The sequence below is a fragment of the Hyla sarda genome, chromosome 4, assembly GCF_029499605.1.
Source record: "Hyla sarda isolate aHylSar1 chromosome 4, aHylSar1.hap1, whole genome shotgun sequence".
In the NCBI taxonomy this organism is placed as follows: Eukaryota; Metazoa; Chordata; class Amphibia; order Anura; family Hylidae; genus Hyla; species Hyla sarda.
Window position 1 is genome coordinate 237,270,039 of NC_079192.1, and position 15,448 is coordinate 237,285,486.

The 15,448-nt window shown below is 41.3% G+C and overlaps 1 protein-coding gene across 5 annotated transcripts in view; it reads left to right on the forward strand.

Moving 5' to 3' along the window:
• The window catches only part of POT1 (protection of telomeres 1), a 210,110-nt gene that overhangs the window by 183,570 nt on the left and 11,092 nt on the right, over positions 1 to 15,448 (forward strand). For 2 of the 5 annotated variants that reach the window (XR_008892655.1, XM_056573772.1), the window contains exons 14-15: positions 2,412 to 2,517; positions 10,595 to 10,663. Coding sequence is in view for 4 of the 5 variants with exons in the window: in XM_056573772.1 (XP_056429747.1) it covers positions 2,412 to 2,517; positions 10,595 to 10,663 (175 nt within the window). In the remaining variant the exon portion in view is untranslated. Of the gene's footprint in view, positions 1 to 2,411; positions 2,518 to 10,594; positions 10,664 to 11,999; positions 12,038 to 14,802; positions 15,289 to 15,448 lie in introns of those variants that run through there. The other 3 variants (XM_056573771.1, XM_056573768.1, XM_056573770.1) reach the window with 3 other exon arrangements.

Sequence of the window (15,448 nt, forward strand, 5' to 3'; positions counted from 1 at the left end):
GAGATGACAGCAGAGAGCACTGTGGTCCGACTGGAAAGAACTACACAACTTCATCTGTAGTATACAGCAGCTGATAAGTCCTTGAAGGATTATGTATGGGCGAGTTTCTGCTTGCTTTCTGTGTAAAATTTACAGTTGATATTAAGACCAGAATGTTACCATTTGAAAGATATAGAAATTGAGATCGAGAGAATAGATGGAATAGGGATTAGGGATACACGTTTCAAGGACATTAGGGATACACATTTCAAGGACATGTTTAACCCCTTGCTGCAAAGCGCTGCGGCACGGCAGGGTTATGAAGCATGCTCAAGAGCTGAGCTCGAATCATACCCGCACGGTCCTGGCTATTATTAGCAGCCAGGACCCGTGGCTAATGCCAGACATCGCCATTCAGGCAGATGTCCGCCATTAACTCGTTAGATACGGCGGTCAAAGTTGATCGCCGCTTTGAAAGTGAAAGCTTCCCGGCAGCTTAGTCGGGCTGATTGGGACAGTCGCGGTACAATCACGATGTCCTGATCTGCTAGGACGCATCAGGAGGGTGCCTTACATGTCTCCTGCACGTCCGATCGGTGATTGATTGCTCCAAGCCTGAAATCCAGGCTTGAGCAATCAACCGCTGATAACACTGATCAATGCAATGGCATTGATCAGTGTATTGAATCAATGTACTACATGTTATGCTATGGGGCTATGACATTCCCAAAAAAAAGTTACCCAAAAAAAAAGTTACCAAAAAAATAAAGTAAAGATGATTTAACCCCTTCCCTAATAAAAGTTTGAATCGCCCCCGTTTTCCCATAAAAAAAACTGTGTAAATAAAAATAAACGTGGTATTGCCGCATGCGTAAATGTCCAAACTATAAAAATATATTAATTAAACCGCAGGGTCAATAGCGTATTTTGGTCACTTTTTATACCATAAAAAGCGATCAAAAAGTCTGATCAAAACAAAAATGGTACCAATAAAAATCAGCAAATCATTACGCAAAAAATGAGCCCTCATACCACCCCGTATGTTGAAAAATAAAAATGTTATAGTGGTCAGAAGACTACAATTTTAAACGTATACATTTTCCTGCATGTAGTTATGATTTTTTTCAGAAGTAATACAAAATCAAACCTATATAAGTAGGGTATCATTTTAATCGTATGGACCTACAGAATAAAGAGAAGATGTCATTTTTACCAAAAAATTTACTGCGTAGAAACTGAAGCCCCCAAAAGTTACAAAATGGGCGTTTTTTCTTCCATTTTGTCGCACAACGATTTTTATTTTTTTATTTTTCGCCATAGACTTTTGGGTAAAATGACTGATATCATTACAAAGTAGAATTGGTGGTGCAAAAAAAGCCATCGTATGGATTTTTAGGTGCAAAATTGAAAGGGTTATGATTTTTAAAAGGTAAGGAGGAGAAAACGAAAGTGCAAAAAATGGAAAACGCTATGCCCTTAAGGGATTTAAAAAAAAATCTGTTTAATTTTCTGGCATCAGTTGATCTGAAACCACTTATTTTCCACCATAGTTTCCCTTTAACCCCTTAACAACCACGGACGTAAATGTACATCCTGGTTTGGCGGGACTTCCCGCACCAGGACGTACATTTACGTCCTGTGTATGACCGCGAGCATCGGAAGGGTGCTCGCATCATACACGACAGGTTTCGGCTGCTAGCAGCAACCGGGGACCCGCCCGTAATGGCCGACTTCCGCGATCGCGCGGATGTCCGCCATTAACCCCTCAGATGCCGTGATCAATACAGATCGTGGCGTGGGGGTACTTTGGATGATCGGATCGCCCGCAGCGCTGCCGCGGCGATTCGATCATCCAGCATGACGGCCGGAGGCCGTCTCCCGGGGTCTTCTGCTCTGGTCTGAGATCGAGCAGACCAGAGCAGAAGCTCACCGATAATACTGAGCAGTGCTGTGTCGTATGCATGGCACTGCACAGTATTATCAATCAAAGGATTGCTATAGATAGTCCCCTATGGGGACATAAAAAGTGTAAAATAAAAGTTGAAAAATGTAAAAATAAAAAAAGTGAAAAATCCCCTCCCCCAATACAAATGAAAATTGTCCGCTTTTTTTGGGGGGTTCGCCGTACATTTTATGGTATAATGAGGTTTCATTACAAAGTACAATTGGTGATGCAAAAAACAAGCCCTTATATGGGTCTGCAGATGGAAATATGAAAGAGTTATGGATTTTAGAAGGCGAGGAGGAAAAAACGAAAATGCAAAAATAAAATTGGCCTGGTCCTTAAGGTGAAAATGGGCTTGGTCATTAAGGGGTTAAACATGCATACTAGGTTCATCAGTTTTGTAATGTCTTTAAATGTGATCTAATATGAATTTGGCAATTCTGTCATCTTTCTTTATGCTAAATATTTTATTTTGTTCTGAACATAGGAACAATTCTTTCAGACTTCTCCCTCTGAAATACTCATGGATAGTGACCTCCAGAAAAGACTTCATAAGATCATGAGTATATTGTGTCCATCAAGAAGACAAATTAGTAAGTATTTTAGTTGACTATTTCCTACTTTTGTTTGGGATGAAAAGTAGCTAATAAAATATAATTGGAGATTTCCCTAGTCCTGATGACGGAAAATATAGATTTTATTAAAGACAGGAGGCAAATATTATATGTATTTCTTTCAGCAGCAAAATGGTTAACAATAAGAAAACAGTGAAAAAACTTTAACTGTGCACACAAACATGCTATGTGTAATGTCTGGCCATTCAATGTATGGGCCAGGTTATATCAGTCCTTGAAATCATCAAATATCCCTCTTCCTTTGATGATGAAAGAAAACTTGTAGAAGAAACATCGACATCCAATAACCAATAAAGAGTCTTGAAGTTGATATGAAAACTTTAGTGAGGAGTCCGAAGGAGAACTGGAACCTTGGAAGATGAAGCCAACTTTAGAAGATTGTAAACAGCTAGAATGAAGAAAGACAAGGTTATTGTGATGGTATATGGGAGGGATAATATTTGCCTCCTGTCTTTAATAAAATCTATATTTTCCATCATCAGGACTAGGAAAATCTCCAATTTTATTACAAGACGGAGGCTCATATTGTATGCAAGTTTAAAGCTATTAGTTATAACAATAAATAGTAACATATGAATAGAATTAAAGGACAGTCATAGATACATGTGAGTCAGGTTTGAAATAAAAGGTTTTGAGAGTAGATTCAGAAGACCAGTTAGCTGTTTTGAGAATGTCGGTCAAGGATCCACCAGATTGAATAAATTTTGTAGACATAGCACCTCTGGTGGAATGAGCACTGAATATTGAAGTTGTCTATGCCATCCATAGTCATGGATTTTTAGATCCACCTGGCTAGAAGTAGGAGAAGAAACAGGACGATGAGGTTTGCAGTATGAAATGAGTAGTTGAGAAAAAAACAGAATTCTAAGCAGTTCAGTTCTTGATTCATATGATTTAAGGCAACGTACTACACACAGTTTCTCCTGAAGAGGAAAAAGGGTAGAAAACTGTATGTAAATTGGTTTTGGTCCGTCGAAAGATTAAGAATTGAACACCATTAGGTAAGTATTGTCTTCGCTAGATGTCTAGAGCTTTAACATCTGAAAACCTTTTAATTGAAATCAGACAAAGAAGAATGGTGAGTTTGAAGGATAATAGTTTGAGAGAGAAGGTCATTATCTTCCCAAGAAAGTAGTAGATCAAGAAGGATCTTAACATCCCAGGTAGAATGATATGTAGGACGAGGGGGTCTTTTAAAACAGACCCCTTTTAGCAACTTGCACACCAGAGGATGTTTACCTATATGTAAATGATCTATGGGAGCATGACTGAAGGATATGACAGATCGGTATAAATTTAAAGTTCGGTAAGCTTTACCTGAGTCAAAAGACTCTGAAAGAAAATTTAGAATATATACTATAGGTGCATGAAAAGGATCCAAATCCCATTGTGAGCACCAACGAGTCCATAATTCCCAGGCTGATCTATAAGCTGATTTGGTACACGGAGCCAAGGCCTCTGAGAAGATGTTTTTAGAAGATTGTGAAAGCTCTGGGATAAATTCTGAAGACCCGAAATTTTCCATGCTATGAGGGAAAGTTGATTTGAAATGACTAGAGCATGAGGGTTCCCAATGGGTCTTGAAGAAGATAAAGGGGAGTCAGAAGAATTCTCAGGAAGTCTGTCGTCATCTCGAGAATTTGAGGAAACCATGACTTGGATGGCCACCAAGGGGTTAGAATCATGGTGGATTTTAGAATGTGAATCTGATGTAGAACCCTGGTTAGAAGGGCAAAAGGTGGGAATGCATAAAGGAGTTCTTGAGGCCTTGGTTGAAAGAAAGTATCCAATCCTAAGGCTTCCGGATCCAGACGCCAACTGAAAAATTTGAGGAGTGGACTGTTCAAACGAGAATCAAACAGATTTAAATGTAGTGTGCCCCATAAGGAATTGATTTGTTGAAAAATGTTGGACTCCAATTGTCAAAAAAACGGGAATTCCAATCCGCCACTGAATTGGAGTGGCCAGGAAGATATTCTGCCTTCAAAATTATGTTCCTGTCCAAGCAGAATTGCCAAATATCTTTCATAATACTGGTAAGAAGTTTCAAAGTTGTACAGCCTAATCGATTGATGTATTGGACAAAACAATAAAACAATGAGAAAAAGTTTTTGCTAAACTTCTCAAAGCAAAGAAACCTGCCAGGAGTTCTAAGTAGGGATGTCCTGATACCATTTTTTTAAAGATAGAGTACGAGTACCAATACTTTAATGCTAGTACTCGCCGATACCAAGTACGAGTAATTTTATTTTAAAGGGAATCTGACACAAGGGTGACCTGGTCTCTGGTGCTGCTTACCGTATGATATGTGGGTTCCTTGTTGTGCAAGATTCAAGATTTCCCTCTTCTCCATTGGGCAGAAAAAAAAATTGCATTGTCGGCAAAACCGATAAACACACGGTGAGCAGCGGTAGAAATCGAGTCACCTGCACTATCTACCTATAAATTCGTTAGTGCAGGTGACTCTGCTGTAAGATTGTCTTTAATATTAGGTAGTATCCCCTTGCAGACACTAGCAGCAGCCCCCTGTAGACATTAGTAGCAGCCCCCCCCCCCCCTTGTAGACAGCCCCCCCCCTTGTAGACAGCGCCCCCCCTTGTAGACAGCAGGCACCCCCTTGTAGACAGCAGGCACCCCCTTGTAGACAGCAGGCAACCCCTGTAGACCGCAGCCCCCTTGTAAACAGCAGGGCCCCCCTTTAGACATTAGTAGCAGGCCCCCTGTGGACCGCAGCCCCCACCCTTGTAAACAGCTCACCTGTGGCTGTCCTCTGACGGGTGATGCTGCCCCGTTCTCCCATCCGCATAATGGCGTTCTATGGAGGAGCATGTGACATACACGTCACTCCGCTTCCTCCGTAGCGTTACGCTTGGCACAGTGGAGGAGGTGGAGTGACGTGTGTGTCACATGCTCCTCCATAGAATTATGCGGACGGGAGGACGGGGCAGCGGAGCGGCAGCAGGTATCGGATTTGGTATCGGATTTTCTGTGAGACCATTTCCCTCCTGTGGTAAGAGAACCGTAACGAGCGCTCCATCCAGTCAGACTTGCGTCTGACTCTATGGTCAAATCCAGGACCAAATTGAAGATTGTCTTTCCGTTCCAGGATTGAATGTGAAGAAGCTACCAACGAAGTTCTTCTTCTTTGGCCTCTGGGGACAAAGGAATTTCGTCTGAGTAGAGTAGACCTTTCCTGAGGTGCTGAATCTTCAAATGTTGGAGAGCTCGATAGTGGAGGGAGCTGGAAAAATTGCCTGAATGGAGGCTGAGAGTAGCCCAATTATCCAACTAATGGATCTCTAAGAAATTGATTCTCTGTTGAGAACCGATCAAATTTCCTTCCGAATTAGAGTTAATTTCTTGTTGGGTAAGCTCAAAGAGCTGATTAGTTGTTGATCACAAACCCCAAAAATTCCAATTCTTTTGAAGGGATTAGAATGGATTTCTCTTGGTTGATAAGAAATCCCAGGTCTGTTAGGAAGTCCAGAATTTGTGTAACTGAATTAATTGAAGTGATTGTGCCATAAAGAGGATATCTTCTAAATAAATGATCAGACTAACACCACGGGAACGTAAAGTTGATATCACAGGTTTCAGGAGTTTTGTAAAGCACCATGGTGCTGAAGAAACACCGAACGGAAGGCATGTGACCTGCCAAAGTTGGTCTTTCCAGAAAAACTGTAGGTAATTTTGAGACGATTGATGAACTGAAATAGTCATATATGCATCCTTCAGATCTGTTTCACTAGGCAGTCAGTCTGAAGTAGAACGCCTCATAAAAGATGGATAACTTCCATCTTGAAATGTTGATAAACCACAAAGTCGTTGCGGAGTCTTTTAACCGGTCTGAATCCACAATCTTTCTTTTTCACCAGAAAGATGTTGCTTAGAAAACCTTGAGTTTTTTTTTTTTTACTGGAATAATTGCATGTTTGGTAAAGAGATCCTGAATCTCTGCGTCTATCAAATGTTGGTCTGTAATGGAAAACTGAATAGGATGGGGAAGATGTTGTACAGAAGGTGATACAAAGTCTATCTTGTAACCTAGAATTGTGTTCAATATCGGTGAGTCTGAGGTTAGAAGATTCCAATTTTGGAAAAAATGGAACAGATGACCTCCTAGGGAAATGTGGGAAGAAGACAGAAATGGGCTTACCTGAGGTTGGGTTGGATCTAGTAAATCCTCGATGACCTCCTCTGTAGGGGAGGTTGTGAGGAAGGTAATGGGTATGTAGGAGTGTAGGATTGTGTAGGGCCTCTGTATGAAGGTCTGAATTGAGTTGCCTGGCCGGGAAAGTGGCCCTTTCCTCTTCTGGCCCGGGTGAAAACCTTGGGATGGAACACCTTCTTTAACCTCTTAAGGACCCGGGGTTTTTCCATTTTTGCACTTTTGTTTTTTCCTCCTTACCTTTAAAAAATCCTAACTCTTTCATTTCTGCACCTAAAAATCCATATGATAGCTTATTTTTTTGCCCCACCAATTCTACTTTGTAATGACATCAGTCATTTTACCCAAAAATCTACAGCGAAATGGAAAAAATTATCATTGTGCAGCAAAATTGAAGAAAAATTTTGTAACTTTTGGGGGCTTCCGTTTCTACACAGTACATTTGTCGGTAAAAATGACACCCTATCTTTATTCTGTAGGTCCATATGATTAAAATGATTTCCTACTTATGTAGGTTTGATTTTGTCATACTTCTGAAAAAAATCATAACTACATACAGGAAAATGTATACGTTTAAAATTGTCATCTTCTTACCCCTATAACTTTTTTCATTTTTCCGCGATATAAATATGATATAAAAAGTGACCAAAAATACGCTTTTTTTGGACTTTGGAATTTTTTTGCGTGTACGCCATTGACCGTGCGGTTAAATTAATGATATATTTTTAGAACTCTGACATTTCCACATGCGGCGATACCACATATGTTTAATTCTATTTACACTTTTTTTTAAATGGGAAAAGGGGGGCGATTTAAACTTTTATTAGGAAAGGGGTTAAATTATCTTAACTTTTTTTTCACTTTTTTTTTTGCAATTTTATAGCTACCATAGGGGGCTAAAACACTGCACACACTGATCTTTTACATTAATCAATGGTTTCTCATAGGAAACCATTGATCAATGATTCTGCCGCTTGACTGCTCTTGCCTGGATCTCAGGCACTGAGCAGTCATTCGGCGATTTGAACCCAGGAGGCAGGTGTCCTATAGCTGTTCGGGATGCCGCGATTACACCGCGACGATGCCGAACAGCCCCCTGAGCTAACCGGCATTAGTTTTGTTTCACTTTAGATGCGGCGATCAACTTTGAATGCCGCGTCTAAAGGGTTAATAGCGTGCGGCACCGCGATCAGTGCCGCGCGCTATTAGCCATGGGTCCCGGCACCTTGCTAGGTGCCGTGCCCGACCCGCTATAGACCCATTATAGAACGGGAGCGGACTCATGACGTACCGGTACGTCATGGGTCCTTAAGAGGTTAACAAAGCCTGAGCCTTATCAGAAGAGAAAATTCCTACATATTTTGAAATTTCCTTTATAAAGGAATCTCCAAATAATAAGGCATCACTGGGAGATGGTAAATCTGAAGACGCTAATTGCGATAACTGGGGATCCAGTTTCATAAGTATTGTGCACCTGCCTTCTGCGCAGAAAGCTGAATAACCTTTCCCAAAATTACACATCACCCTTTGGGCCCAGCCTTTCAAAATATTAACATCTATGGGTCTGCCAGTGGAAGAAGCTTCTTCCGTCATGTCTAATATTTTGGTCAATGGGCCAAGAACATCCAAAAACTTCTCTTGACAAGCTCCGAACGAGCGATCAAGACCTTTTTTTGTATTCTTGCCTGACTTGAGGAGAAACTTTATTAGTATGGGGTCAATCTCTGTGGTAGGGGCTGAATTAGACTGTAGAGAAGGACAAGGGCATTCTGCCCTCAATTTATTAAGTTTGGATTTACCCAATCCTTTTTTAATCCAGAAATTCAAATATTTGGCCACTTGTGGGTGAGGTGCCCAATCTCCCGATCTGGGATTCTTAATTAGTGATGGATGAAAATATGGATTGCCAGAGCTATATAGGATGATATCATCAGATTTTACGGAATCTGGAAACTTTGAATCATCCTCATCATCTGAGATGTCAGAATAGGAATCTTCGTGATCTTAATCATCATCAGGGGCAGAGGAGAGATCACTTGCAGATTCCTGTAAAGAATTTGGTTCTCTCCTAGAGGCTTTCATATATATATATATATATATATATATATATATATATATATATATATATAATATATTTCTTCCTCACGGACGGAGGGTCTGGGTTGAGTTGAAACTGCACCAGTCATATGGCTACACATGGGTAGTGAGCATTCTGTATCGTCTTGACCTGCTCCTTTCTTGTGCAATTTGGGCACTTTAGCGGAGTTATGGTCGGCGGGTGAAACATGCCTCTTTTTGGATGATCTTTTAGTTTCAGCGGGATATTTAGAGGGCGACATAACCGTGTCCTCAGCAGACCAATAATTATCTGGGGTAAAAGGAATATTCTTGGCAGATTTTTGCTTTATATTTTGTTTGATTGCAGAAGCTACAGAATGGGAAATAGTGTCCTGCATGGACACCATGACAGATTGGACTGCCATTTGTACATAAGAAGTAACTGTGTCAGTCACAAGGGTTTGTATTTGGTCCCCTGTCATCTATTCCCCCTCATTAGGGATAGATTAGTCTTGTGCATACATAATGTAATTATAGTGGATGGGTAAAGGGTTAAGGGGGGGGGAATCCTGAAAGAGAGAATATATATATATAAGTATTTAATATGACTGAAAATGTTTTGAGGTAAACTTGAAGAAACCAATTTTGATACTGTAGTACCTGAAAATGAACAGAAGGTGGTGGTGGTGTGCTATGAATATGGCTATCGTGGGATTAAAATCACAGGGAGCCAGTAATAGAAGCAGGAAGCCAGCAATAGAGAATGAAGACCTTGTCAGACAGGCACGACACCGCTGAGGAGAATGCCAGAGATGCGAGTGAGGAGAAAGGGCGGTAACGCTGAAGATAAGAGCAGAAGGTAGTCAGCTGCACGAGACCCGAAATAAATTGAGAAGGGATATATAATATATATATATATATATATATAAAGCTGAGTGTTATATGCTACACACAGTTCCTGATGGATATGAGAATGAGAGGAAAGAACTTATGGAAATAATAGGAAATATAGCACAGGAAAATAATATGGATATATATAGAAGATAACAATATAATTCCTGGGGAATTCTATACACTTTGAACAATGGAAAATAAAGAGTACATATCTTTTCCAAAGCAGCAAAGAAAGAGGGATATTTGATGACTTCAAGGACTGATATCACCTGGCACGTACACTGATTGGCCAGACATTACACATAGCATGTTTGTGTGCACATTTTAAGTTTTTTTTCACTGTTTTCTTATTGTTAAACAGTTCGCTGCTGGAATTTTCAGTAAAGAAAGAAATGCATATAATATGAGCCTCCGTCTTGTAATAAAATCCTCTTTTCACTCTGTTTAATGGCTTTTATTTATTGCAAGCCTTGTGGAATGCCGATGACTAGTGTGTGCTAATCAGTTACCCAAATGTTAAAAACAAAAAAACACCAAAACAGACCTATAACACCCAAATGGAGGTGCACTTTTGGCCTCTAGGTGAATGTGAATATGTATATGCTGAAAGCATTCTTAAAGCATCTTAAAGGCTCTCATACATTAGATATATGCTAGCCTATCTCAACCAATATTGACATGTGTATTGGGCCTCCCTACTCTACCCCCACAGATTAGGATTGGATAGGCTGAATTTCCAATATTAACTGCCACCAGAGGAGTCTGGCAGCAGCTTCTCTCCCCTCCCTTTCGAGTACATAAATGTTCGTCTGACATTTATTGAAATATGCTTATATTGTCCCTTTGTTTTAAATATTTGTAGACTTCTGTGTTGTTAAAAAAATATAAATACATTTTTTTTTTTTTACTTCATAGGTGAAAATCCTTGGATAAATTGCTGCATACGATCATACAATACTAACAGTGATGGAAAAGAAAAAATAGGTTATGAAATTTTTGACACTGTACTTTCAGAACCAGATATGCACAGATCACTATAAGTCACATAGGTGCAATAATTGTAGAATATTTGTCATGTTAGGCTCTGTTCACAATGCCATAGTATTCATTCCATTGTTTTTGAAGGAAGAAAAGTGTAGACTATAGCATTTTTCTTACACACCAAACACCAGAACCTTACCTTATTCATTACTAATAGCAGCCTTTATAGGAACTATGCAGTAAAATAAAATTATCCCCTATCCACAGGATAGGGCATAAGTGTCTGATCGCAGGGGGACCAAACACTGGGGACCCCCTGTGATCTCCTGCACGGGGCCCTGGCTCTCCAATGCAGGAGGCATGCAGGCCGCAGCATAATGCCACGCCCGACATGCCTCCTCCATGTAGTTCTATGGGAGAGGCAGGGATACAAGATTCCACCTTTCTCATAGAGCTGATACCACCTTTCTCATAGAGCTGTATGGGGGGGAGCTCGACGACACAAGCAGGAGATCGAAGGGGTGTCCCAGCGGTCGGAAACCCCCCACCCCCCGTGATCAGACACTTAGGGGACATGTTTATTTCACTGCAGTTGTCCTTTAACAGTTGTGAAACTAGAGCCCAATCTGTAAGTCTGTTTTATGAATACATCTGTATCTGATGAAGATAGGGAGTACAAATAAATGGATAAACCATGTTTATATGTTTGTTTAAATACATCTGTCAATTGAATTACACCTGCTAAACAGCCAATACAGTCTGGTAAGGATTAGTGTCCCCATTAAGGCATACCTTTGAAAGTGAATTTGATGGCTATTCCGTATAAAATACTTTTTGTATACAGTTCATGTGTGTCGGAAAGCATGCCTGCTATGCCCCAGGACCACAATGCCTCTTTTCTCTGTCATGCCTGGTCCTTCTGTTGAATAATACAAAGGGCTCACCTTCAGCAGCAGCCCTGTGTAATTACTTATAGCACACGCATAGTGAGTCTGTGAGAGATTCTCAACCTGTCAAACTTAATGTTGTGCCCCTGGAAAATAGCGGACCTCAGGCCACACCTTTCCATTACTCAAGAATGTTTTTATATGGAATAAAACCAACAAATCCACTTACAATGGTATGCCTTGAATGCGGATACTAATCCCTGCTAGACTGTGTCGGCATTTTAGCTGGTGTAATTCAAGTGACAGATGCACTTTAATTTTGTTCTGTACATTTGTTTGTTAAATATTAAGCTAAACTTTTTATTATCTAAAAAGAGAAGCTACTACTTTCGCTTTGAGTAAATTGACCATTGACTTATATTTCACAGATCTTCTTGTTTTTTGTTTTTCAGTTTGTAAAGAAAAAAAATTATAATAATAACACAAACTTGTTAAATGGTCTCCTTCATTTCAATCAGCTTCCTTAGTTCATAACATAGTTCATAAGGTTTAAAAAAGACCATAAGTCCATAGAGTTCAAACTATATCCCTAATGAGTTCCTACTGAGTTGATACAGAGGAAGGCAAAAAAAAAACTCTTAATAGAGGCAAAAATTCCTTTGGGACTCCAAATATGGCAGTCAGAATAAATCCCTGGATAACCTTTCTGTTCCTATAAATCTAGTATCAATAACTTGTAATTTAATTTATGCATCCAGGCCCCTTTTGGACTCTTACAGCGTTCACCATGATCACCTCCTCCGGGAGAGAGTTCCACAGTCTCACTGCTCCTACAGTAAAGAACCCACATCTGTGCTGGTGTAGAAACATTCTTTCCTCTAAATGTAGAGGATGCCCCCTTGTTATAGATACAGTCCTGGGTATAAATAGATCATGGGAGAGATCTCTGTACGGTCCCCTGATATATTTATACATAGCTTTTAAGTCTCCCCTAAGCCTTCTTTTTTTCTAAACGAAATAAACCTAATTCTGATAATCTTTCTGGGTACTGTAGTCTTCCCATTCCCCGTATTACTCTGGTTGCCTGTATTTGAACCCTCTCCAGCTCCACTATATCTTCCTTGTATACTGGTGCCCAGTACTGTACACAGTATTCTATGTGTGGTCTGACTAGTGATTTGTACAGCGGTAGAATTATTTCCTTGTCGTTGGCATCTATGCCCCTATTGATGCACCCCATGATTTTATTTGCCTTGGCAGCAGCTGCCAGACACTGGTCACTACTGGGGAATTTACTGTTAACTAAGATTCCGAAGTCCTTTTCCAAGTCAGTCTTCCAAGTGTTCTCCCATTTAATACATACCGTATATACTCGAGTATAAGCCGAGTTTTTCAGCACGATTTTTCGTGCTGAAAACACCCCCCTCGGCTTATACTCGAGTGAACTCTCCGCCCACAGTGGTCTTCAACCTGCGGACCTCTAGAGGTTTCAAAACTACAACTCCCAGCAAGCCCGGGCAGCCATCGGCTGTCCGGGCTTGCTGGGAGTTGTAGTTTTGAAACCTCTAGAGGTCCGCAGCTTGAAGACCACTGCGGCCTTCGACATCATCCAGCCTCCTCTCACCCCCTTCAGTTCTGTACTCACCTCCGCTCGGCGCTGGTCCATTGCTGCAGGACTGTCCGGTGGGGAGGTTGTCCGGTGGGATAGTGGTTCCGGGCTGCCATCTTCACCGGGGAGGCCTCTTCTTCGGGCCCGGCCCCGGAATAGTCACGTTGCCTTGACGACAACGCAGAGGTAGGTTCATTACCAACGTCCCTCTGCGTCATCGTCAAGGCAACGCCTCTATTCTGGTCCCGAAGCGCGGAGAAGAGGCCTCCCCGGTGAAGATGGCAGCCCGGAACCACTATCCCACCGGACAACCTCCCCACCGGACAGTCCTGCAGCACCGGATCAGCGCCGAGCGGAGGTGAGTACAGGACTAAAGGGGGTGAGAGGGAGCTGGATGATGTCGAAGGCCGCAGTGGTCTTCAACCTGCGGACCTCCAGAGGTTTCAAAACTACAACTCCCAGCAAGCCCGGACAGCCGATGGCTGCCCGGGCTTGCTGGGAGTTGTAGTTTTGAAACATCTGGAGGTCCGCAGGTTGAAGACCACTGTATCAGACATTGACAAGCGTTGATGATGATGACGTGGTGATGATGACAAGGGGATGATAAAGGGGGGGGGGATTATGACAAGGGGATGATGAAGGGGGGGGGTGTGGAATGATGACAAGGGGATGATGACAGGTGGTGATGATGAAGGGGGGGATGATGATGAGGGTGTTAATGACGGGGGTCTGGATGATGACAGGGGGGGATGATTTATTTCCCACCCTAGGCTTATACTCGAGTCAATAACTTTTCCTGGGATTTTGTGGTGAAATTAGGGGCCTCGGCTTATATTCGGGTCGACTTATACTCGAGTATATACGGTAATCCCAGCCCGGATTTTTCCTCCCAATGTGCATTACCATACATTTATGAGTGTTGAACCTCATCTGCCTTTTCCCAGCCCAAACCTCCAACCTATCCAGACCCATTTGTAACACTGCACTGTCCTCTATTGTATTAACCACTTTACAGAGTTTAGTATCATCTGCAAAGATTGCTACTTTACTATTCAACCCCTCTACAAGGTCATTAATGAATATATTAAATAGAATAGGACCCAAGACTGACCCCTGTGGTACCCCACTAGTAACAGTCACCCAATCAGAATAAGTATCATTAATAACCACCCTCTGTTTCCTATCACTGAGCCAGTTACTTACCCACTTACACACATTCTCTCCCAGCCCAATCCTTCTCATTTTATGCACCAACCTTTTATGTGGCACTGTATCAAAAGCCTTGGAAAATCAAGATCTACAACATCCAGCGATTGCCCCTGGTCCATTCTGGAGCTCACCTCCTGATAAAAGCTGATCAGGTTAGTTTGACAGGACCGATCCCTCATAAAGCCATGCTGATATGGGGTCATACATTTATTTTTATCAAGATACTCCAAAATAGCAATTCCCGGGATCACTTTTTGATCCTTTTTAAATATTGGCACCACATTTGGTATGTGCCAGTCCTGGTGAACAGACCCTGTCACTATAGAATCCTTGAATATTAAAAATAGGGGTCTGTCTATTACATTACTTAATTCCCTTATAAAACGGTGGTGAATGCCATCTGGACCTGGTGATTTGTCTATTTTTATTTTTTGTAGGTGGCACTGTACAGGGGAGCTTACCTTATCTTGCTGTATTTCACCTGGCATTTCATTTTCCTCTATGAATACAGTGGAGAAGAATGTGTTGAACATATTTGCTTTTTCCTGATCCCCTTCTATAATTTCTTCCACATAAATTTTTTTTTTTAAACTTACTTTATTGTGATGTAAATGCATACAAAATGAGTAGACAATAAAATACAGCATGTAACATATAACCAATGTAGTGATGAGGTCTTTCTCGGCACAGGAGTCAATGAGCAGTTTAGCGGTCTAGCATGCAGATACATTAGCAACACAGTAACCTTCACTAAAAAACAATACAGATAGAACCAACCACCGGAGGTGGGAACCATACAACGGGGAAGATAACGATACAGTGGAAAACGAGACAAAGCCTAACAGAGACGCACATGACAGACGGACAACGACCACTGGTCCATGGAGACAAGAATACAGAAAAAACAAGAAAAAGAAGAGAGAGGGGGGAGGAGGGTAAGGGAAGAGGTAGTAAAGAAGGGCAGCGATAGAAAGGGAAAAAGAGGAAAAGTAGAGTAAAGATTAGCCAAGGTAGAGAAGAAAGAGAGGAAGAGTTAAGAGTAATGTCTAAGAATGCGAGGTGAGTTGATCTCTGGTAGCCAAA